This window comes from Molothrus ater, chromosome 1, assembly GCF_012460135.2.
Source record: "Molothrus ater isolate BHLD 08-10-18 breed brown headed cowbird chromosome 1, BPBGC_Mater_1.1, whole genome shotgun sequence".
NCBI lineage: Eukaryota > Metazoa > Chordata > Aves > Passeriformes > Icteridae > Molothrus > Molothrus ater.
In genome coordinates this window covers 2,711,755-2,737,070 of record NC_050478.2, presented here as the reverse complement: position 1 = coordinate 2,737,070, position 25,316 = coordinate 2,711,755, and the positions used below count along the sequence as shown (strand labels likewise).

Genomic DNA, 25,316 nt, shown 5'->3' with positions numbered 1-25,316 from the left:
AGCTTGGGGAGATCACCTGAGGGCCCTTTTCCCATTTCACCTCAGCACTGGGCTGGGAGAGCTGGCAGCAGAGGACAACTGTGTCCTCCTCCTGCACTTCCCTGCTCTGCAGTTTCTCCTTAAAGACTGGAGGTGGCACTGAAATTACAAACAAAGCAAAGGATTTTTTTTCTTTGCTTTGTTTTCCAGGCACCTTTGTCTCGGTGTTAAAGCTACCGCTGAATGGTTGAGTACTAAAAAAAACCTCTGACTTCTGTTCTATATTATTTACTGAGGGGTTAAAAGAAGCTTCTAAGAGAGAAGGAGAAGGATTTTGGATAGAGACTTTAGCCAAAATAATGTAGAAAGAAAGGGAGAAAGAACGAACGAAAGGGAGAAAGAACGAAAGAAAGAAAGGAGGAGGGGAGGGAAAGAGAAGAGAGAAGAGAGAAGAGGAACCTAAGCAACCTGATCTGGTTGAAGATGTAGAGGGATTGGACCAAATGGTCCCTCCAAACACAATTATTCTAGAAAGGGTGGTGGAAGCAATGAAAATTCCAGGTCTACCCCCCCAAGAAGTGAAGCCAAGCTAGTAATTTCTCCAGGAGTCAGTGAGCTTTGCGAAGATGGTGAAATGTCCCCTGTTCATCCCTGGTGATTCCAGCCACAGGTGCTTTGAAGCACAAGCACCCCCAAGACACAAGGGGTGATTTTTGCCCTTGAATTTGCTGCCAGCACAAGCAAAGCACCCCCTGTTCCCACTGGCCCTGTTGCACAGCACAGGGAGCCCTCACCTTTCACCCTGAGCTCTGCTGTGGACGTGTGGGGTCCCACCCGGAAGGTGACGGTGCCAATGTCCTGCTCTGTCACCTTCCTCAGGGTCAGGGTGTGGACCTTGCCCCCTTCCACCGAGATCTCGTTCATCTCGTTGTTCTGCAGAGCCACATCCTGCAGCTTCCACTCGACGTCCCTGGCGTTCTCGTGGGAAACCTGGCACCTGAAGGTGACATCGTCCCCTTCGGCCACCACCGCGTCCTTGAGGCCACTCACGATGGTCACATCGGGCTCTGCAGAAATGGGAAATGAAAGGGAAAGCATGGATCAAATCATGGAACCATGATTTGGGAGTCACCTGCTCCAAGCACTGCTCAAAGCAGGCCCAGGTTGCTCAGCACCTTGTCCTTCAAGGGTGGGGACAGCCTCTGAGAGGTTGTTCCATGCTCTACTTGAATAAATGTCCATTTGTGCATCATCTGGAACAGTACAGCCTCCCAAACCCCATTTCAAACTCTGCTTTCAGTGTACTTGGCAGCAGGACAAATTACCTTTGTCATTTTTAGTGACTTTGCCACTTCTCCCTGCTACGATTGCATATTGGTTTTTTTAATTATGCTTGATTGGTCGAACAAGGATTTTGAAAAATCAAAATTTCAAAATCAAGATTTTGAAATTTGTTCCCTTTACACTGAAATATCTTCACAGGATAACACTAAAGCCTGACCCTCTCTATTGTATTTCTGTGAACAGATTTGCATTTACTCCACGCTGATGCCCCAAACTAGCTGAGGCCCTGGCTGGCTTTGTCCTCCCAGCAGGACTCACTGGGTTGGTGTGAGCACAGGGCTTCTGCACTGCAGTTTGCCTGAGCCCTGCTTCTAGGACAGCTGGACACCTGTGCAAGGATCATACAGACAACCCCCAGCAGGCAGAAGCTGTAAATATCCCAAACCCACTGGGGAATACCAGAGGAATCACAAAATCACTAAGGCTGGAAAAGAACTCGAAAATCATCGAGTCAAACCATTCAAAAATCTGCCCAGCCTCCCTCTGAGCAAGCACAGTGGATATTCCTACAACTGAGGTCACCATCTGCACAAGAAATGGTGCAGCTGGGTGTGATGTGCAGGGGATCTACGACGTGGGGTAGCCCGTGGAGATGCTGGGGGTGTTTGTTCCACACCAGTGGTCCAACCTAAGCTCTGCAATGATATTAAGGCCAGATGCAGCTGCCACATGACTGGAAGCTGGGGCTGGACCATCTGTTCAGTCCCATGCACATGATGTCAAGCAAATATTCCAAGCCATGAGTCACAGATTCAGCTGACTTATCCTCTCCTGTCCACCAAGTCAATCTTTGCTTTGGTGCATCCACTGACCATAAGATTTTAAATTTTAAAAAATTTTAAATTTAATTTTAATTTTTCTTAATTTTAGATGTTAATTTAATTTTTATAATTTTTTAAATTATATCCTATGCTCCCAATTGTGGCATTCACATTTTCTGAAAAATCCCTTTGACCAGCATTTTTCTCCTGAGAAGCTGAGAAACCTCAGAGAAAAGGAAAACAATTCTTATCTCATTTTCTTGTCCTGTGTTTTGCTCATGTGGGATGTGTTTGGAGATTATTTACCCAGAGGTGATTGTCTGATTGGATTCTGCTGTGAGTTGTTTTCACTCTTTGGCCAATCAGGGCCAAGCTATGTCGGGACTCTGGAAAGAGTCAGGAGTTTTCATTATTATCTTTTTAGCATTGAGTAAATATCCTTTCTGTATTCTTTAGTATAGTTAGTATAGTATTCTTTAATATAATACAGTATTATAGAGTAATAAATTAGCCTTCTGAGAACATGGAGTCAGATTGATCATTCCTGCCTTTGTTGGGGCTTCCCTACAAATACAACACACAATAACTCATTTCATGTGTGTGTATATAACTCAATCACATTGGGAAATCTTAGAAATCTCCTTGTTCCAATAAACAGGTCTTGCCTTTCACGGTGAGCTTGGCAGAGCTTGTCTGGTCTCCAGCCTTGCAGGAATATTCCCCAGCATCCCCAGGCTGCAGGTGGTGAACACGGAGCTCCCGGAGGGTCCCATCCTGCCACATTTCGTACTTGGAGCTGGGGTGCAGCAGGACTCCATCCTTCCTCCACTCCACTTCTGCTTTGCTGATGGAAACCTCACAGCGCAGCCTGGCTGTTCCTCCCACTTCCACCTCCTCGTTCCTCAGCTGCTGCTTCAGCTGGGGTTTGATGGCTGTGAAATGAGAAATAAATAATGCATCAGCTCTCTGCTTGAATGCCACGGTCTGCACAAGTCAGCACAAGGCACACGGGTTCTGGTGCTGCTGTACAATTTTGCATTGTGGTGATATGATAATGAACCCATTTTTTCCTCCTATAAACAGACCTAAATTGTGTACATCCAGAGGATCAAAAATTTCCCCAAATATTTTTATAGCCCATAAAGTCAAGGGCATCCATATCACATCATTTATGCATCTGCTCAGCATATTGGAAATTCCAACGTACAAAGGTTTTGACCAAGCAAAACCTGGCACTTTCTGTTTAAACCAGTGTAAATCTTTTGACTTTTACAGAAATACTCCTGACTTTCAACAGCTAAATCATGTAAAGCTTTAAAATAATTTCTGATTTCTCAGCTGTCTTTTTAAGACCCAGATCATCATCACTGAGTCCTTCCAGATGATGCACAAATGGACATTTATTGAAGTAGACCATGGAACAGCTCAGAAAACAGCTTGCCACTGATGGAAGCAAGGAGGGGATATCCATGGGGTGTGTGTGAGCAGTTAGAAAACCAGGAATCTCAGTGCCTGTGGTTCCAGTAAAAACACTACTGTGAGACAGGTAAAGCAATCACTGGGTTCTTTCACCCACAGTTGACCCCGTGACTGCTTTTTGAGTCAGAATCAGCAAAAATGTGTTGTTTGAAAGGTTCTGGCTTAGATCAAAGCCACAAATTCCACCCAACTTTGAGACAAACACAAACATTTCCTAGATGGTGCTGGCATGGCCCTGTTTGAGCAGGGAGGTTTGGATCTGTGACCCGTTCTGTGATTCTGTGATCAATCACAGACATTATTCCTGGTCAGGTTAACCCAGCATTCTCAGGATCTTCACAGGGAGATTAAAAATAGCAACCTCAAAATGCTTTTTTAAAATGATGTGTGATTTTGCTATTGATTCAAGTGAACCAGCAAAATTGCAAAGTGCCAAAAGAAGTTTTGTTAGTATTTCAAAATCCCCATGACGCAGAATTCCTTGCTTTTATCTTATCAGAGGAAGGGGTCAGTGCACTGCACTCTTTACAGGCTCAAACAGGAACCCTGTCCCATCAGATCCACTTCTCTGTACTCTGCTTTATGACTGGACAGCTCTTTTCCTCCTTATCTTAACTTTTGGATTAAATAACACCTTTCACACAGTTCCACTAATGCCTCTTCTCCTCCAGCACAGGGGGTGCAGTGCTAACCATTCACTCTGAGGACTGCAGTGCTCTGCTGGTCTCCTGTGTCACAAGTGTAATCAGAGGCATCCTCTGGCTCTACATTATGGATCACAAGCTCAGCTCTGCGCCCACTTAATTTAATTTGGTATTTGGCACACGGGAAGAGCTCCATGGTGCCTTTCCTCCACTCCACGGCCGCGTTATCCTTTGTCAGCTCACACTGGAATTTCACTGCAGCTCCTTCTTCTGCCTCCTCATCTTTGAGCTGCTTTTGGAAAAGAACTGGCAGAGCTAAAAGAGAAAAGAAAAGGATCAACAGCATCTTTTAGTGAAGCCTGGTTAACACAGACTGACTCCTGGAGAACAAGATACTCTGCTTTTCACTGATATTCCTAGGCAGGATCCATGGTTTTCTGATTTTCCTGGCACAACTAGGAGATCTTGCTGCATCAGAAGAAGCCATCTGCACCCATAACATTTATTTCCTTCATTCTTTCACTCAAATCCTTCCCAGTGGTGAATTCATTGGAGGATTTTATCCCTCAGTTGATCTAACAATGATCTCAAGAGCAAAGAACTTCAAAACTCCATGGACAGTCTTGAGAGGTCAGGGATGTCATTGTCTCTCTTCTTCCAGTATTTGAAAGAAAATATTCTTTTCAAATATTCAAACAGCATGTCCAGATGTTATGTTTAATCATTGCTTTTTCTTTAATTTCTCCTCAGGTACAAAGCTTGAAAGTATTTCCTATTCGAGCCTAAAACTCAAATACAGGCACTGGAAAAACAAAGCATTACCCTCTTCCATTCTTATTAAAAATGAAAAAAAAAGTCCTAATATCAGATGAAAAGGAAAATATTCATAGAGAATAAGAATAATGCACTTAAAAATATTCATATTGAAATGGTTGTTTTGACTGTTGGAGGAACCTATTCCTTGAGGAGTCAGCTCACACCACGTACCTTTCACATTCAGAGCTGCCCTGGTTTCCTGATCCCCCGTGTCACAGCTGTATTCTCCTGTGTCTTCCAATCTGAGGTTGTGTATCAAAAGCTCTACCAGGCATCCCCTCTGCCTCATTTCATATTTCTGGCTGGGCTGCAGCCCCATGCCTCCTTTCCTCCATTCCACTGCAGCACTGGCTTTCGACAGCTCACAGCAGAACGTGGCTGTGCCTCCTTCCTCAAACTCCTTATTTTGTAAAGGTTGCTTAAACGTGATGGGAAGTGCTAGAAAATTTGAGAGGAAAACATTTCAAGAGGGCTTTAGTGCAAGAAGGATCCATTCCTACCATCATCCTTTCCTTCAGGTTTGGCTTATTCTAATGATTCCATAATCCTGGGGATTATGCATCTCTCTGTCTTGGCAGAATCTTTCTTGAACCACTAAAGGAACCAAGAGGTGAGGACAGGCAAAGTTAGGAAGGATCTGGTCTTAGTGCTCACCAGAATGGCCTGGTTTTGGGTCTGAAGGAGTCAGACTTTCCTAAGGAAGAGTTTCCATGCCAGCTATGGATGCTTTAGGCAAAGATCGCTGGGAACGGCCTCTCTTACACACATCCCTGTCCCTTAATAGTAGTCTGTGAGTTTGCAATATTAAACAGAGAATTTCTGCCCCAAATAAGGTTTCTATCAACATACAAAAGATCAAGTAAGTATTGATCTCTTGGTAAGAGATCACAGTGAAGAGATAAATGGGAGGGGAGATCCAGATTTCCGTTAAGGATGGTACAAGGAGTGAAGGAACACAGGTGTGGATTCAAGATGTCTGCAGTCAGCATTTGCACCTGAAGTTCAAAGCCTCCAGTAACAATACAGTACATTCATGTACCCTAGAAATCTCTTATCCCCTAATTGATGCATCTCTAAACATCCCAGGCAGGATTACACCCTGTTAGGCATCCCTTATCCCATTCCCATATCCAGCCACACCTTGCACTCCGGGCAGCAGGGTTCAGTGTATTTTTACATCATGACAACCTTCAAAGCCAAGTTGGTTGGACCTCTGAAAAACCTGGTCTAGTGGAAGGTGTCCCTGCCCATGGCAGAGGGATGGAAATGGATGATCTTTAAGGTTCCTTCCCACTCAAACTATTCAATTGCTTTCATTGCCATTAATCACTCCAGATGCCGCAAGAAGAGCCTTTCTACTTTGCTGTGTGCCACACCCATGAAGAACATCTATTCTGGCGTGGACCAACAACAAAACAAATCAAAGGCTGCAGAGAACACCAGGACAAGCTCCTTTCACTGCACTCCTCCTGAGCCAAGGGTCACCAGTGCCTACCATGCACGGCCAGCATGGCTGCTGTCCGCTGGTGTCCGGAGTCACAGGTGTAAATTCCTGAATCTTCCACTTCCAGGTCATGAATGACCAATTCAGCAGCACAGCCCTGCTGCCTCAGCTCGTATTTCAGACCAGGGTAGAGAGTGACATCCCCTTTCTTCCACTCCACTGGAGCCTTGGGTTTGGTGAGCTCACACCTCAGGGTCACTGTGCCACCTTCTTCTGCCTCGGTGTCCTGGAGCTCTTGTTTAAAAAGGGCTGGTAGGGCTATAAAATAGAAATGTGACTTGGACCTGCTGCAGCTGGGGCTTGGGAAAAAGGAAGTGGAGGGGAAATGGAAGCACCAAAAGAGGTGGGTTTTTTTCCAGATGTCTCTAAACCTCAATTCTCTAGATTCAAACTATGAAGCTATTTGCCCAGAGAAGTAATAGGAACATCTGCAGAGCAAGAATGTGGCATTCACATTTTCTGGAAAAATCCCTTCACCTATGATTTTCTCCTGGGAAGCTGAGAAGCCTTGGAGAAAAATGAAAACAATTATTATCTGACTTGCTTATCCTGTGTTGTGCTCCTTCGGAATGTGTTTGGACATTGTTTACCCACAGGTGATTGTTTCATTGATTTCATGTGAATCATTTTGACTCATTGGCCAATCAGAGCCAAGCTGTATCGGGACTCTGGAAAGAGTCACGAGTTTTCATTATTATCTTTTTAGCATTCTGTCTGTGTCTTTCTGTATTCTTTAGTATAGTTTAGTACAGTATTCTTTAATATAATATAGTATCATAAAATAATAAATTAGCCTTCAGGGAACATGGAGTCAGATTCATCATTCGTTCCTGCCATGGGAGTCCCCACAAATACAGTACAAGAAGAAATGGATTTCAGGAAGTTACATTTGCCATGAAATATATAGAACCTAATCTGTGATCTAAAAATGGAATAAGAGTTTTCTGCTGTAAAAGCAGCCAGCGTGCTGCCCTGATCACTGAGGAAGTGTCCTGAAGATCAGCAGGGAATTTTCAGAGTTCAGATTCCCTCCTAATACAGAAACTTGCAAGAGTTCATACTCCCTCTTAAGGCAGGGAATTTTAAGGGTTCAGATGCCCTGTTAAGGCAGGCCACTTGCAGGAGAGATTTTGATTATTTTGACAGTGAAATACAGAAAAAATGCACTTAGTTCTGCATTGCAATTCACATTTTCTGCCTGGCCACTCCATGAGCTGCATAGACCAGGCTATTCTGCACACCTCATGATTTACAATCTTTTCCTTAAGCAACACTAAACCACAGTTGATATTTTAATTTTCAGAACATATCACAGCCTTTTCCCTTTATTTTTTTACCATTGACTGTCAGCGTGGCAGTTGTCTGCTGATCTCCACACACACAGGTGTAAACTCCAGCATCCTCCTCCTCCAGCTCGTGGATAATCAGCTTTGCAACAGCCCCATCCTGACTCATTTCATGTTTTCTGCTCTCTTTGAGCACCTCCTGCCCCTTCTTCCACTGCACCAGGGCAGGTTTTGTCAGCTCACACTGCAGAGCAGCTGTGCCATTTTCCAAAGCTTCCAGGTCCTTCAGCTCTCTCTTGAATTCTGGAGGCAGCACTGAGGAGTAAAAGAGTTACCACAGAGAGTGTGAATGTTCCTTAAAATGCAGCTTGGTGAGACAGGTTTCATGGGGCAGCACCAAGCCCTGATCCAGGTCAGTGGAACACGATGGAAAAACTTCCCCAGCTTCCCTGGCCGCTGGATCAGGGCAAGGAAAGTGAGATGAACCAGCACAGCTGAGGGGGACAAACACCAGCAGGGAAGGTTATTCCCAATTCTACAAAAGGAGGAAGCACAGAGAGTCCAAAGGAACCAAAAGCCCAAGCAAACAGAAAGGGACAGGAACAGACCACAGAGATTTGGAGGATATTCACCCCAAGGATTACATTACTATGAAAGGAACCAAAAGCCCAAGCAAACAGAGACAGGAACAGACCACAGAGATTTGGGCAGGTTTGGAGGACATTCACCCCAAGGATTACATTACCATGAACTGTTAATGCAGCTGTGCTGGTCTGGTCTCCACAGACACAGGAATAGTCCCCAGTGTCACTCAGGTCCAAGCCATGGACCAGCAGCTCCACAGCACGTCCCTCCTGCCTCATGCTGTACTTGGGGCCCGAGGTGAGGATGTGCTGGCCCTTCCTCCACTGCACACAGGCAGGGGCTTTGCTCAGCTCACAGTGAAAAGTGGCTGTTCCACCTTCTACCCCTTCCTGGCTGGTCATTTCTTCTTGGAAAAATGGAGGCACAGCTGAAGGATGCAGGTAAAATGTGTTAAAAACTGAGGGTGTCTCCAGGGAGGGGTGAGGAAGTGGCAGGGGAAAGGTGTGAAGCTTGTGACAGAGGAAAGTTGTCAAGGATGGGTGAGCATCAGCCAGAAAGAGAGGAAAGAGAAATGAAAATATCCTTGTGGGAACAGACATCCTAATCATTTTGGATTTACCCTGGCATCCTATAGCAAAGCTGCACAGTCCTCAACAGATTTACACCTGCTTTCTACCTGGTTCCTCTTCAGAAAAAAAAGCAGAATACCAGCTCTGAGTTCCTCAATTCACATGTACTGGTGTCTTCCATGAACTTCATGGCTTTGCACTCTCTTTTCCTACTCAGAGCTGCCCTGCTGTGCTCTGACTGTTGATACAGCTCCTTACTCATCCTCACTCCTTCTTCCTTGAGATACCCTTGAAGAGGAGCATCCAGGACTCACAGATTCTTCTAGACCCCAAAGGAAATCTCCAGCTGCTGAATTCCAGCCTGGGTTCTTGTCTCAGAACACATTTTTCCCATTTAACATAATTCTTGTACCTACTGCAACTTGCATCCTTGAAATAAATGTGGTGACCTTCATGTGTATCCCTCTATTAACTAGGTGGGATAATGGGATATTTCATCTGTTTAACAAGGTTGGATATCGCAGATCTCAAAATTAGTGTCCAGTATTATAGACTTAGTTAAAATATCCAGGTTAGAACATAGGCTTAGCTCTGATTTGGCACATTTCCCATTCCAGCAGTGTTAAGCTGAAACACCAGCCTTGTTTGTCCAGCAAATGGTTCTTCCAACAAAGGAAGACCAGAAGGTCACAGAAAGAACTTACTCTTTCCTTAGAAAAATCAGTCTCCTAATGGAAATCTATCTTTGGGCATCAGGACAGAGATGATGGGCACAAAACCCAAAATGGACATACTTAATGCAGAGGAAATTATAGCTAACAGAGCCTTATTCTGGATACTCCTTATTCCCTCTATTAAAATGGTTGGTATTGAGAATTCCAGAAAGGAATTGCAAAGAGCAAACAGATTTGTGGTTTGGAGAAGAAATGCAGGAAAGGTAAGACCAAAGAACAGTGGGGTTACATGGTAGGAAAGGAATGGCAGAAGGGAAAGAAGAAAGGAGAGCAGGCTTGTGTTTAAGGAAAGGAAAAGGCAAAAGGATGGCACAGAGAAATGCAGACAGGTACTTTCCAATTTTCACAGCCTGCAGGGAACATTTTCAACTGAATGGAAGTTCAGTTAATAAGGATGAAGAGACAGATGTGGAAAATTGAACAGCTCAGAGCAGAGGAGAGAGGTTTGCAGCCAGGAGAGAGGAGGTCAGGGATGGCTTTACCCTGTACTGTCAAGACAGCTGCAGTCTGCTGCTCTCCACACACACAGGTGTACTCTCCTGCATCCTCCTCAGCTACTTCATGGATCACCAGCTCTGCCTTGAGCCCTTCCTGCCTCATTCTGTATTTCCCACTTGGTTTGAGGATCCTCTGGTCCTTCTGCCACTGCACTGGAGCAGCCTTGGAGAGCTCACAGAGCAGGGACACTTCTCCACCTTCTTCTGCTTCCTGGTCCTTCAGCTCCTCCTTAAAGAGTGGTGGCAGAGCTGGAGGATGCAACATGGACAAAGGGACAGCAGAAAACCAGAATTAAAACGCTCATTTCTATTTTGAGATTATTTCCCCTCTTGCCTTTTTTTCAGACTATTATAGATGTTCAAAGCCATAACCAAGTTCAGAAACTCTGAAAGTGTCTTTCTTTGAGAATAATGTGGTTTCAGTCACCCTGAGGGATCAGTTCCCTGAGTTTTTGTTGTTATTTATAGTGAAAGAACAAACCAGAAAGACCCAGACCTCAGATCAACATCAATCACAAATAACACTGTTGGATACAGAACTGTTTTACCCACAACAATGTCATTTTTTGGAGGCTGCTGTTGTTAGTTTCTGGTTTGTTTTTATTCAACTGTCACAGCCCCATCTATAGAAAAGCAGACAGATATCCAAATAAAACTGCTCCTAGTTTTAAACTGAAGTTTCAAGAGCCATTATGCCTAATAAGAATTTTAGATTCTTATTACTCCTCATTTTGGAAATCGTAACTCAAAGACAAAACCACCTACAGGAATTAAGCTCTGGAATGATAACATTTGTCTCACTCTGCATGTCTGACTTCTTTAAAGAATCTGGAGCCTTCAAAAAACCCATGGCCTCCTCTTTCTGCTAACCCAACCCTCACTTCTTCTTTTCCAGTTCCTGGGGAAGAGGCACCTCAGAGCTCAGAGCTGAGTTTTGGAGAAACTGTGGTGGACTGAAGTGATCTATGGGGTCAGAGCTGGAAAATGCAAATATCCAAGAAGAAGAGACTTGCACAGATGGAAACTTCTCATTTTCTCCTTTTAAAGGACAGATTAATAACGACCATAAAATTCACCATGAGTGACTCTTTCTCAGAAAGAAATAGAATGAAGAAGAGGAAGGGACAAAAACAAACTACTGACCCAGGGAAGAAACTACTACATTTCAGAATTATGTCTATCTCAAAAGATATTTATCAATTTTGATAAGTTCTTTTTACCATGAACTGTTAAGGTTGCTGTTGTCTTCTGGTCACCACACACACAGGTGTAATCTCCAGCATCTTTTACTTCTAGGTCACAAATGACCAGCTCTGCAGTGGTGCCAGACTGTGTCATTTGATATTTGTCACTTGCTTTGAGCACTTTGGGCCCTATTTTCCACTGCACTGCAGCTCCTTTGGTTAATGCACATCTTAGGGTCACTGATGCTCCTTCTTTGGCTTCTTATCCTTCAGCTTTTCCTTGAAAAGCACTGGCAGGGCTGGGGATGGAAAACCAATAGAAAGTGTATTTAAGCTAAATGTTCAGCATTGTGAATTCTCAGCTGAAGTTCAAATCTGGCCAAATCAGGAGGTTGAGGTTACCACTAGAAATGATGCCTCAGGTTTCAGGTTTTATATTTTTCAGATTCTGTGCTGCTTTAGTGTGTGGGTCTGAGCTTCACATCAGGGCATGCTGAGCTCTGTGCACAGAGCAGGGAGACAAAACAATTCCTGCTCCAGCTGGGCACCAAGGACAAATGATCCAAACCTCAGCCCAAGAGCACAAACACCGTGGGCTGGAGAGAGAAAAACAAGCAGGGTGGGACTGCAGGGGCTAAAGCTGGAATGGGACAATGAACTGCAAGATGCAAATGGAGCAGAACTGATCCCAGGGAGAGAGCCCGGGAGCGCTGGTGCATTTTGGGGCCATTTTGGTTCATCTTGGGTGCAGCCCTGGCTGGGCTCTTGTGCTGCCCAAGGTGCATCCATGGAGGCCTCCTAATAAATCCCTGCTTTATTCTTTAGCTCTGTCTAATCTCTGTTCTAGGTCAGCCTTCACAAAGCATCACAAAGACCTGGAAAACCAAATCCAGCAGTGAGATAAGAAGTGCTGAGATGACAGGCCAAAGTACAAAATTTAAGGTAGAATTCAAAGGATTTATCTCAGGACAGAACATTTTGTCTGCTCTAACATTTCCTGGGTGTGGAACAATTCCCTTAAACCTACAACACAGCAATGTCTCTGCAGGGAGAGACAGTCCTGAGCTCAGCTCCCTTTTTAGCAACACCAGACAAAAAATAAGCACCTGAACAAGACCTGGACACAAGTTCACAACAGGTGGACACTCCATGGAGGTTTCAGAGGAACAGAAAATGGACAGTAATCTGCATTTACCCTTCACTGTCAGAGAGGCCGTGCTGTGCTGCTCCCCACACACACAGGTGTAATCTCCTGCATCCTGCAGCTCTAGATCACGGATTTCCAGCTCTGCCAGGGCACCCTCCTGCCTCAGAATGTATTTTTCACTTGCCCTGAGTATTTTGTTGCCTTTCTTCCATGCCACAGCTGCAGCCTTGCTCAGCTCACAGCTCAGAGTGGCTGTTTGGCTTTCCATGGCTTGCAGGTCCTTCAAGTCTTCTTTGAAAAGGGCTGGCAGGGCTGAAGGTCACAAAATGCACAGAGGACATTAAAAATGACATGTGGCACACAGGTGATGGGAGGGGTGGGGTGGTACAGAAGCAGAGAACACTTTAGGGTGGAAACACGGTGTTTTCCTCATCATTCTGGGACATTGGACAAACCAAAAGACAGAAAAGCAGCCTGGATACAACCAGATCTTACAGAGAGTTTACAGATTTAAAGAAACAACTCAGCCACAGGTGAACACACAGCCAATATCAACAAGCTGGCATAGAAACCCACAATAATACAGAGATATTATTTTTACCATGCACTATCAAGGCTGCTGTTGTCTCCTGCTCTCCACACACACACGTGTACTCTCCAGCATCTTTCAGCTCCACATCCTGGATAAGCAGCTTCCTGACCGTGCCCTCCTGCTTCATTTTGTACTTGTCACTGGCTCTGAGCAAAGTGCTGCCCTTCCTCCACTCCACGGGGGCAGCTTTGGTCAGCTCACAGCTCAGAGTGGCTGCTTGACCCTCGGTCACCTCCTCGTCCCTCAGGCTCTCCTGGATGCCTGCAGGCAGCACTGAGGATGCAATGGGAACAGGGTTAAAGGGAGCAGCAAACACAGCCTGCAGGTGAGGGCATGGCTGTGATGCCTCAGGTTTGAGCTTTTATATTTTCAGATTCTGTGCTGCTTTAGTGTGTGGGTCTGAGCTTCACATCAGGGCATGCTGAGCTCTGTGCACAGAGCAGGGAGACAAAACAATTCCTGCTCCAGCTGGGCACCAAGGACAAATGACCCAAATCTCAGCCCAAGAGCACAAACCCCGTGGAGCTGGAGAGAGAAAAACAAGCAGGGTGGGACTGCAGGGGCTAAAGCTGGAATGGGACAATGAACTGCAAGATGCAAATGGAGCAGAACTGATCCAAGGGAGAGAGCCCGGGAGCGCTGGTGCATTTTGGGGCCATTTTGGTTCATCTTGGGTGCAGCCCTGGCTGGGCTCTTGTGCTGCCCAAGGTGCATCCATGGAGGCTTTTAATAAATCCCTGCTTTATTCTTTAGCTCTGTCTAGTCTCTGTTCTAGGTCAGCTTACACAAGGCATCAGGTGGGGAGGTGTCTTCAGGCTTGACCTCACATCTGCTTCAGGAATTAGGTCCTAAATCCACTTTGTATATGGAATTGAGGAAAGATTTCACCCCTAAATCATAAAATTCATCCTCCTGGTCATACCATGCAAGGTCAGACTCAGAGGAACTGTGCACAGATAACAATGATGATGTTGATAAAAACAATTCAAACCATAATCTCAATAATGATGGCATCCAGATGGAGTTGGTCATTACCATGTACTGCCAAGGAAGCTGTGGACTGCTCCTCCCCACACACACAGGTGTAGTCCCCAGCATCACTCTGGGTCAGACTGTGGATCACCAGCTCTGCAGTGACATCCTTCTGCCTCATTTTGTATTTCTCACTAGGTTTGAGGGCTGTGTGTCCCTTTTTCCACTCCACTGAGGCAGGTTTGGTCAGCTCACAGTGCAGAGTCACTGCTTCACCCTCTTTGGCCTCCTCATCTCTTAGCTCTTCTTTGAACAGAGCAGGAAGGGCTGGGAAACAGAGCAGCAAAGGTTCTCATGACAAGCAGCTCTCGACCACCAAAATAAACAATGTTCACCAATATCTACCCCTGCCTGGTCACTGACATGAAAATCATCTCACAGAAGGAAAATGCTGATTTGTATCATAGACAAAAAGGGTCTCGTTATTTCTTTCAGCAAATATTAAATGAATTTACTGATTGGTTTAGAGATGTACGGAAAATAAACAGCAGAAATGGGGAAACCTCATGTATGGTCAAAACTGCAACTTTCTCAGTATAATCCAGCCTACAAGATTAATACAACAGGTTACACCATGATCAGGAAAAAAGCTAAAGAAAAGAAATATAATGTTTTTATTTACATTTTAAGGATGCCTGCAGACCTAGCCCAGAGTCAGGATGAGACTGAAGAGTAGAATCAGAGAGAGATCCTGAAAGTGCTTGGGTAAGAATAAAAAGGAAAGAGAAGGATGATGCAGCCACTACAGAAATCTGCCATAATTTCCACACCCCAGGTAGTTCAGGTGCTTCCTGACACCTCATCCCTTTTGGAACAACCAACAGAATTATTCAGAGGTAAGACTGGATGGAAATGTGGCAATATGTGGAAGCAATAGGGTGGGATGACGTCCACTAAGTCTTTGGAATGGGGTGGGAGCTACATTTGGATATAAAATAGCTAAGAAAGAGCTTGAGAGGATGGTCTCCAACTCCTGACCCAGACCAGCAAGAAATAAATAATTGAGAATAAGGATGTGGAGGATAACTGTGCAGACGTTATTGCAAATAGATTAGAAGGAAGTAAAACAACAAGGGAGATGTTGGTCTGCCTCTTTTTCAGGAATGTAAATTAATAATGAGTGAACATGGGGAAAGCTGAAGTGTTTCATTCCTTTTTCTTCATTATTATTAAATGTTAGTTTTAATTAAGGAAATAATAGAAATTCTGGCTTGGAAGAGGAAAAAAAAAAGGATTAGAGAATATTTAAATAAATATATTCTCAAAGCAGCTTGGTGTGATGAAATTTGTCCTGGAATTCCTAAGGTGCAGGCACAACCAATTTCAGACACTGACAGTGATACTGGAGAAATCAAAGAGTGGCTGATGTTCCTCAAGTATGGAAAAAACAGAAAGTAAGAGGTGAAAAATATATTTCAGATATAAAGACACACATTTAGTTCTTGTTGTGTAAACTGAGATTCTCAAATCCCAGAGAGTAAAGAAAGAAAAATCATTTGTTAAAGTCAATGGAGCCAATAGAGCTCCAAATGTAAATGCCTGCTTTAAAATGAGCTGGAGGTCTCTTCTGATTCCCATGGTCTGAGTTTGATAGATCTCCATTGACAAAAATGGGAATTTGGGAATACTCTTCAGTCTTGAAGCCTGAATCCCATTCATAATGCTTGTCACAGAAAAAGAGAGAGAGAAAATCGGAGGAATTATGAACTCAATTCTTTGAAAAACTCAGATTTGCCAAGAGCTTTTCTTTTCATGAAGGAGTGGACCAGGATGATTTTTTTTTTTTTAATAGATTAGGCTTCCTTGACAGAAGGACAAACTATATATTCTATATTATTATTATTTTAGTAAAGTTTTAACTTTGATATCGGTGGAATTAGAGAAGGGAAGTGCTACTAATCTGAAAAGCACAGTTGCAGATTGACTGGGGTTTACACTCACAATGAAAGAATGAATTGAGCAGAGTTTCTCACTAGTCTGAGCTCAGGATTGTTCAGCATTTTCTTAGCAACTTGGACAATGAAATGCAAAGCTTCATTAATTTTGAAGATGATCTCAAGGTGGGAAGGGAGAAAGGGTAAAAACCCTTCTTTAAACTGGATTGAGATACAGAAGATTTGCATAAAGTAGTGGTGGTAAAATAGTCTTCAACTCAGCAAGGGCAGATGGAAAATATTTAGGAACAGTCAATAACACAAATACAAGAATAAGCAGATCTGCAGTGAGGGATTTGGGTTACAACAGTTTGTGGAAAAAATTCAGGTGAAAAAGTTCAAGCCTGATGCAAATAAATCCTCATAACTGAGATGTGTAGCTTGGACTGTCACACTACTTCTTGGTTTAAATTTCATACAAATATTTCTCTGCTTCTATAAGAAGTAATTACTTAAGCCAGTTCAAGAAAGACATTTGTTGATATAAAGAACAACTTTCTGGCAGTAATGATGGTGACTTGGGGCTCAAGGATGGACTGACCCATACAACTTAATTTCAATTCTATTTTTCATGGTTAAATTGGAAGTTCAAGACTGAAGCAATCCATGTCTTACTGTAAAATACAAAGATGGGCAGAAAAGCAAAGAAATCAACTCCCTGAATTCAGACTTACTGGATTTCCAGGTGAGAAAGATGAAACTACTTCTGACTGTCCTGTGTTAATAGTGAAAACAAAGTTTCCCCTCTCTTCCATGGGAAGTTAGCAGATTAATTTGGCTGAGGATTGTGAAATATTCTCCTACTCTAATGCTGAGTATTCTGGAGTACCTGAACAAAAATCAGCGTTATTCTTGGTCAAAGTTACAAAGAAAATTACACTGAACCAAGTGTTCTTTTCATTACATGTTAAATTTCTTGTCAAATCCTTATGCAACTTGAAATAAAATTGTTCTTTTAAAGAGCTATGAATGTTTCTGCTACTCCATCTGTCTAGGTTCAAGTAAAAATTGAGTAAAACAGAATTTAAAAAAAGCAAATCTGTTTGTGGCCTGACATCCTTCACCTTTACAAAGAAATACAGCCCTGCACCAACAAGAGCAAGGAGAATAAACAGGGAAAAATTTAGTAAAATCAATGGAACTACAGTCATGGTTAGAATTAGACAAAAACCACAACGAAAAGAAGGAAGTCTGTTACAAACAGAATCAATGATGACAAGATTAGAGGAAGAACTTGTGGAGTGTGAGTACTGAGGCTTGCAGAGGAGGAGGGACAACCATCACCCAAAACCGGTCCCATTTCCGAGCCCTTTACCGTGCACTGTCAGTGCTGCTGTTGTCTTCTCCTCTCCACACACACAGGTGTACTCCCCAGCATCCCTGAGCTCCAGGGCATGGACCAGCAGCTGGGCTCTGCTGCCCTCCTGCCTCATGGTGTATTTTTCACTGGGTTTGAGCACTTTGTGCTTCTTTCTCCACTCCACGGGGGCAGCCCTGGACAGCTGGCACTGCAGAGTGGCTGTGGCACCTTCTGTGGCTTCCTCATCCCTCATCTCCTCCTGGAAGTGCACAGGCAGGGCTGGGGGGTTCAAAAGGAGCAGAATGTGGGACCACGGCAGCAGCTCCAGTAACCATTTCGTGTGGTCTGACAAGCACAAGTGATAAGCAAAGCCTTTCCTAATCAAATCCATCTGAGAACCATCAGACTGGCTTTGGAAAGCTGGAAAACACCTCATTCATAAATCAGAGAGGGTTTTTCAGGGTGAAATCCATGGTATGAAGTGAAGAACCACATCAGTCTCAACTTCAAACCTGCGTGACTGAGACCTACCTTGGATATTGCCTGCTAGAATGGAAAATCAAGCCTAACCAAAGCATCTAAATCTATGGAAACACAAATTGTTACCAAAAAAGTTCATAAATGAAGCTATATCTGAGGCATCAGTTTCACTTTTCCATGAGGAACCTTTAAAAGGTCCTTTCCAACCCAAACTATTCTCTAGTTTCACCTCCTTCAGTGGTCTAGCAGTGCTTGACCATCAAATTATACTGAAACACTGATAACTGTCTCAAAAACATCTCATCAAAAAATCTTCTCAGCTTTATGATTGCAACATCTTTACAACCAACTCCACAATAATGTGATTTCCCATTTCTCAGCACCTACTGCTGAACATAGGGGATCAAAAAAAATGAGTTAGCACCAGGGTGAATATCTGCAATTTTTGCCATGAAACTCCAACCTGTGCCTGACACCGACCAAAGCATCCTGGAATTTACTCCCATGTCCAACCAGATTTTGCTAAACCCATCAGAAACAGAGCTGCACTTTCAAAGCTGACACTCCCACACTCTTAAAAAACCAAAAAACTGTTTGAAAACCATCTCTAATTCATGATGTATTTCCTTGTTTTTATTTTTACCATTCACTTTGAGCGCAGCCGTGGTTTCCTGCTCTCCACAAGAGCACGTGTAATCTCCAGCATCTGCCAGGACTAAATCATGGATCACCAGCTCAGCCACCGTTCCCTGGCACCTCATGGTGATCTTGTCACTTGTCCCCAGGGTTTTGTCTCCTTTCCTCCAGGCCACAGCAGCTCCAGCTTTGCTCAGCTCACAGCAGAAAGTGGCCGTGCCATTTTCTGTGCCTTCCACGTTCTTCAGCTCTTTCTTAAAGTGAGGAGGGAGGGCTGAAGATCACAGGTGAAAGAGAGCACTTTAAAATTGAGCAAACACCCTGTCTTGACTGCTCCACTGAATTAAAACACTTCAAAATGGTTTAGAATGTACAGAACTGGGAGTTAAGGATGATTGCAGGGGTATCCCTGACTTGTGCCTTGCAAGACACCACATTCACAGAATTCACAGAATTCACATAATTCAGCATCTCACAATGACTTGGAAATCAGTGTTGATTTATAAAAACTCTTTAAACCATAAAAGAGTGAGTTTGGACAGCTGGAAAACACCTTATTCATAAATCAGAGGGTGTTTTTAATGATATGAGACATGGCATGACATGGAGAACCACACCAGTCTCAGTCCTTCAGCTCTCACTGATTTGGAAATCTATAAAACTAAAATATCAGTACTGGGAAGTATTCTTAAAAGCATTTTAAGATATAACAACAGAAAGCTGATCCCAAGATTTCAAGGAGCTATGCACAGCTTTTTCTCAAAACCAGATTAAGAATTAAAATGAACACCACATTGTTTAAAATTAAAATTTCATCACTTTTCAACTTCATCCAAGAAAACCAAGTGAAATCTCAGTGATATGCCCTAAAGAAATTAATGAGTGAAAATACTCCAAAGTGCTATTTCTGACTTCCAGCTTTTCATTATCCACTTGCAGCTTCCATCAATAGGAAAGGACTCAAAAGAATCTGTGATGCTGTTTATCAGTCCCAAAGGAAGGGCTTTCAGTGGAAGATATTCCCAGTGGTTGGAACAGCTGCCACAACATCTTAAAATAACAGAAGGGATCAAGAGCAGATTGTGATCCCACAGGAGGATCACAGATGACAATGCAGAAAATTCCTCTTAACCCAGATATTTTACCATGCACTGTCAGGGAAGCCGTGGTTGTCTTGTCTCCACACACACAGGTGTAATCTCCTGCATCTCCCTCCTCCAGGCTGTGGATTGTCAGCTCAGCAGTGGTGTCCTTCAGCCTCATTTTGTATTTTTCACTGGCTCTGAGCACCTCCTGCCCCTTCCTCCACTCCACTGGGGCGGGTTTGCTCAGCTCACACTGCAGAACAGCCGTCCTGTTTTCTGTGCCTTCCACATTGGCAAGATCTCTTTTGAACAGTGCAGGCAGAGCTATGGGGTGTAACACAAACAGAGAGGACATCAAAACCATTAACCAGACCTTGGGGAACTCAGGGCTGGGGGCTGTGGCCGCTCCTTCACCATTGCAGGGAAACAAATCAGTCTGGAAAGCTGCCCCTAACAGAAAACTACTGCAGGATCCCACTGGGATAATTTCCACCATGACCTGCTTCTAACATTGACTTGTTCATATTCAGCACCTCACAGCTGATTCCAATACTCCTCTCTACCTATTTCACTCTGAAATAATCTATCTTGAACATTAGTGACCTGAATTTTTATTAAAAGTCATCAGCAGGGTGACAGCACTGCTGGAGATCTCTGCCTTTCCTAACATCATAATTTATATTTCTGGTTCAGGAAAAAACCCAGTAATATAGCCTCAGGTGCACCTTTAACACAAAATGTACAAGGACATAATGACACTAATATTAGGATTACAGGGGTTTTTAGCAGCATTCAACAAGTTGTCTTATGATGTGCCACTAAAATAAAATGGAAGTGACTTGCATAGGGATGAAAATGATAGGTCAAAAGAGGGGAGGAACAGAAATTCCCCCAGCTGGGAGAAAGAAGATGAAGAAAAAGTGTGCAGAAAATCTGGGAGATTAGTTTTGCCTCCTCAATTTCGCTTTGTCGTTGGCAGCTTTTTATCCATAAGAGATACCTTAAATAAAAGCTGTTCTTCCATCTATGGGAGCTATATATGAGCTGCTCATTCTGGAAGGGCAACCAGAGCTCATCACCATTCACCATGGCAGAGCCAGGAACAAAATTTCCCCCATTATTCCCTAAGCCAGGTCCTGCAGAAAAATGCTGAGGGGTGGGGATTTATATAAGTACCATTTTCTCAGCAGAATATACCAAAATCCTGCAGAAGAGGAGTGTGGTCACTCATTCCTGAATGGAAAAACCTCTCACTGACTGAGCTCAGCAGATTTAAAGAACTTTCCTCCGGGTTAAGCATGAAAATCCACTGATGTCAGGGAGACACAATGAGAAAACCCCTGAGAACAATCTTCTGCTGGAGGTCTGCTCTCTCCTCTTCCCTGAGATGAGAAATTCTCACAGCTTTTCTTTACCCTGATATAAAGCCATCAGTTTCAAACTGACAGACACTGGGAGATGGGATCAAACAGCACCAGCAAATCAGGAAAATGCTGCAGAATCAAAACACCAAAGCAAGAGGGAGGGAGAGAGAGAAAAGGGATGTCCTCGAGCTACTGCTATCCCAAGGGAGAGCGGCTTTTTTACCGTGGACTGTCAAGACAGCCGAGGTCTTCTGGTCTCCACACACACAGGCGTATTCTCCTGTGTCTTCCACCTCCAGATCTCGGATCAGCAGCTCTGCAGCTGTATCTTCCTGTCTCATCCTGTACTTTTCACTTGGTTTGAGTGCCTTGTCCCCTTTTCTCCACTCCACCGGGACGCCCACCTTGCTCAGCTCGCAGCGCAGAGTGGCTGTGGCACCGTCTGTGGCTTCCCTGTTCTTCAACCCTTCCTTGAAAAATGCAGGCAAAGCTGAAGGACAGCAATATCAGCAGTGAGATGTAGCACTCCAAAGAGTTAAAATTATGTTTAAGTTTCCTTTTCCCCTCTTATCTTGAACTTGATTTATCAACACAAGAATAGAGATTCTCCTGGGTCTCCATGAATCAGCGTTGGGAAAGAAATGTCATCACCAGGAGAGGATTTAATGCTTGCAGTAATCCATAGAGGTGTTTTACACAAATCAATACAAATAGAGTTCAAAACACCATTTTTTTTCCCTGTGAAATTTCAATCAAAAAGAACAAACATGAATTTGAAATTTCTGGAAAGAAAATGGTTTTCTTTTATGACATTTTAAACCACAATGGGAGGATGTTTGCTGTTTCCACATACTTAGGCAAACAAAGAGACATTTTACAATTTTTTTAAAATGAAACACTGGAGTTTCATTTTAAATGTCAGTTTGAAATGAAATTGTTCATTTCAATACATGGTGGGAAAACAAGCATTTTCACCTGAACTGACATACCCTTTCAAAGATGTCAGGTTCAGTAAAAATCAAAGTTCTCCCTGAGAATGATTGTCCTTTGGAAGTTCTGGGCTTGTTTTATACAGAACACCAACTGAATTCCATGACAACTGGGCTGTAAGCATAAAAGCACTTTGTTGTCTCAGGAATGGAATATGGGCATAAGATTCCAGAGAATAACCTAATCTTTTGGAATTTTATGAAACCTTAAAATCCCTAAGACATAATCCCTTTGAAGCAACCCACTTTTGTCTTGAGCACAACGGGGGTGGGGGGGGTGTCTAATAAAGAAGCTTTCAATGGAAAAGCAAAATGAAGACCCCTAATTAAAAGAGTGGCAGCAACCCTGGTTGCCTTACTCTGAGCTTGGACACCAATATCCCTCTCATGCCACAGATTCCAGCTGCATGGATGCCAATGGATGCATTTCACTGGCATTGGTGAGCTGTGGATAAAGATCTGGCTGAAGAAGGAGATGGGAGGGTAACCAGGGGTCTGCCCAAAGGAACAGAGAAATCAGGGTAGTTACTTTCAGGATGTGCCTTGTTTTGTTTGTTTTACCATGAACTGTTAAAACTGCCATGGTCTGCTGGTCTCCACACACACAGGAATAATTCCCAGCATCCGCCGTGTCTAGATTTTGGATTGTAAGCTCAGCCACGACACCTTCCCTCCTCATTTTGTATTTGTCACTCGGCTTGAGGGTCTTGAAGCCCTTCTTCCACTCCACATTAGCAGCAGCCTTATTCAGCTCACAGCTCAGGGAGACACTTTTTCCCTCAGTGGCTTCTTTGTCCGTGAGTCCCTTGGTGAAAAGAGCAGGCAGGACTGCAGAGCAAACACGGACATGGTGTCAACCCTGGGAAAGCCTGAATCCATGACTCAATCCCTCTCTTATCTCCCTGGAGCCACCAGACCTTCTTGGTCTCCTCCAGGATTTAGTTCCTCCATAATTTTTCTCCAGCCTCTGACCCTTCAGAAGGGTTAACCCTTCAAAAGATAATTCAGTCTAATTTTTTTTTCTGTCTTCACGTTTTAAAACTTTCTTTAAAACTTTATTTAAATTCAAGTCTATTTTCAAATTAGTTGACAAATCAACCACCCTTTACTTTATACACCATAAAATCAAGGACAAAAAATTAGAGGCTGTATTTCGATATGAGAGCCAGAGCATTTTGCTTCCTTTGAGAAAAGCAGGAGTTCTACAGAAGGGCCTGATTCATGGCACTGTCTGAATTTTTATAAACAAGAGTCCCTTAAAGCAGAGCAGTTGCAAACATGCTGTCAGGCTGTTGCAGAAATAAAATATTTGCTTGGGAAGCATTAAGCCAAAATTGGTTTAAAAAAAAGAGTTGGGAATAGCAGGAGCATTAAAAGCCTATTTTTTATTAAGACTGTCCTTTTGTAGCATCATACATTAATGAAAACTTGTTCCTCTTAGGAGCAACAAGTGCCACGGTCTAAGTAATGAAAAAACAGTATTATTCCCACTTTTAGGTCAGTTGCTATGGGACAACTTCTAAACAAGAAGCTATTCTGGACTAGGCAGGTTTGTGTTGAGTTGGGAACCTGTTCTCCACTTGTCTTTTGACTAAAGCACCTTGGAAGCACATCAAGAAGGCATCAGGTGAAAGGAGAGAAAGAGAGAAGGAAGAAAGGATAGGAAAATTAATCAGCAGAAAGAAGGATTGGAAGTACACAGGGATCAGAGGAAGCAGAAGTAAGAGAGGAAGTAATCTTGGAATTACACAGGCTGGCTTGGAACATGCGCTGAGAATTTCTTTTTTACCATTTACTGCCAGAGCAGCCGTAGTCTGTCGGTCTCCACACACACAGCTGTAATCCCCAGCATCTGCCAAGTCCAAATCCTGGATTGTCAGCTCCACAAAGGGACCTTCCTGCTCTATTTTGTACTTTTCACTTGGCTTGACCACCATGTTCCCCTTTTTCCACTCAACTGGGGCTGGTTTGCTCAGTTTGCAGTGCAAAGTGACTGCCTCCCCCTCTGTAGCTTCCTTGCTCATCAGTTCTTCTTGGAAGAGGACAGGCAAGGCTGAAGGATGCAACACCAACAGAGAAGGAATCAGCACCAGAATGAACTGGAGTTACTGGGCTGCACTGTGTACACTCAATCAAAAATGCTCTGTTTCTAGGGGGGTACAATTGAAAAAGGGGGTAAAACCTCCTAGAGGAGAGGGAAATAAATTAAACAATATACAACATACAGGCGCTGTCTCAAGGCAAAGAAAAAGCACAAGGGAATATTCCCTAACAGGGCAATTCTCTGGCACTACAGAGCCAAGAGCTCTAAGAAAACCCCAAGAAATCACACTCTGGTTGGCCAGGAATGCTGCCCAAAAGTGCTAGGTTTGTGTGGGAATCCTTAAAATCAGAGGGTTTTGGGAAAGTTACAAAAGGCAGGCCTCAGAGACAGCAGAACTGTGATTAGAGCTGAGCAGCAGCCATGAGACTGGTGAGCAGAAAAATTATGTAAGAAGTAGAAAAGTAAGGACAAATAGAACAATGGTCTGTGTATTAACACATGTCTAGAATAACCCCCTAAGCTGCAAAAAAGTTTATCTAGTGAGATATTAGGAAGTTCTAGGCTTAATAATGGAGCTCTGTGCATTGTGTTTGAAGGCTCAGAAGCAGGCATTGTATTTGAAATAAGCAAGCATTGTTTTAACCAAAGGTACCTGTGGTTACAGTGGTTGGATGGAACTACTGTCAATGTGCTTTTGCTTTGTGTGATTGGTCAAAAAACTTATAAAGTAAGTTATAACATTTAGTTCTTGGTCTGCTGCCTGGGATGTGAGCTGATGGCATCTTCCCATTGTCATAACCATGGAATGAGACTGATGCTGGAAAATAAAACAGCTCAAGGCACATTCCTAGCACTCCCATCCTGTTTGTGATTTGTATTGGCCGGCAATACGTTTGGGCTTTAAAGAGCAATGTCTGTAGGAGGGTTACCATTCACTCTCAAAGCAGCTGTGCTCTCCTGCTCTCCACACACACAGGTGTAGCTCCCAGCATCCGTCAGGTCCAGGTCATGGATCACCAGCTCGACAAAGCGCCCTTCCCGCCGTGTTTGGTACTTCCCGCTCGGGACCAGCTCCTTCCCATCCTTCCTCCAGCGCACGGAGCCGCCTGCCCGGCTCAGCTCGCACTGCAGCGTCGCCGTCCCGCTCTCCGTGGCCTCCTCGTTCCTCAGCTCTTGCTTGAAACGGACTGGCAGGGCTGAGAGATGCACAATGGAAAGGGGTTGCCACCCTAGACCCTGCTCAGAGGTTGAGGCGTGATTTATCGTGTGTCTGCCTAAGCCCTTAAGTGTGGCAGTCGTATTTTCTGGAAAAATCCCTTCGCCAGGATTTT

General features: G+C 43.8%; 1 protein-coding gene across 1 annotated transcript in view; it reads right to left on the bottom strand.

Moving 5' to 3' along the window:
- OBSCN (obscurin, cytoskeletal calmodulin and titin-interacting RhoGEF) overlaps positions 1–25,316 on the bottom strand; it is a 159,842-nt gene that overhangs the window by 60,047 nt on the left and 74,479 nt on the right. Inside the window, 20 exon segments of the mRNA XM_054514079.1 lie at positions 774–1,046; positions 2,750–3,016; positions 4,256–4,522; positions 5,195–5,461; positions 6,519–6,785; positions 7,865–8,128; positions 8,559–8,825; positions 10,184–10,447; positions 11,419–11,646; positions 11,649–11,681; positions 12,578–12,841; positions 13,131–13,394; positions 14,157–14,420; positions 17,403–17,666; positions 18,511–18,777; positions 19,649–19,912; positions 21,176–21,442; positions 22,503–22,769; positions 23,731–23,994; positions 24,915–25,181. Coding sequence (XP_054370054.1) covers positions 774–1,046; positions 2,750–3,016; positions 4,256–4,522; positions 5,195–5,461; positions 6,519–6,785; positions 7,865–8,128; positions 8,559–8,825; positions 10,184–10,447; positions 11,419–11,646; positions 11,649–11,681; positions 12,578–12,841; positions 13,131–13,394; positions 14,157–14,420; positions 17,403–17,666; positions 18,511–18,777; positions 19,649–19,912; positions 21,176–21,442; positions 22,503–22,769; positions 23,731–23,994; positions 24,915–25,181 — 5,049 coding nt within the window.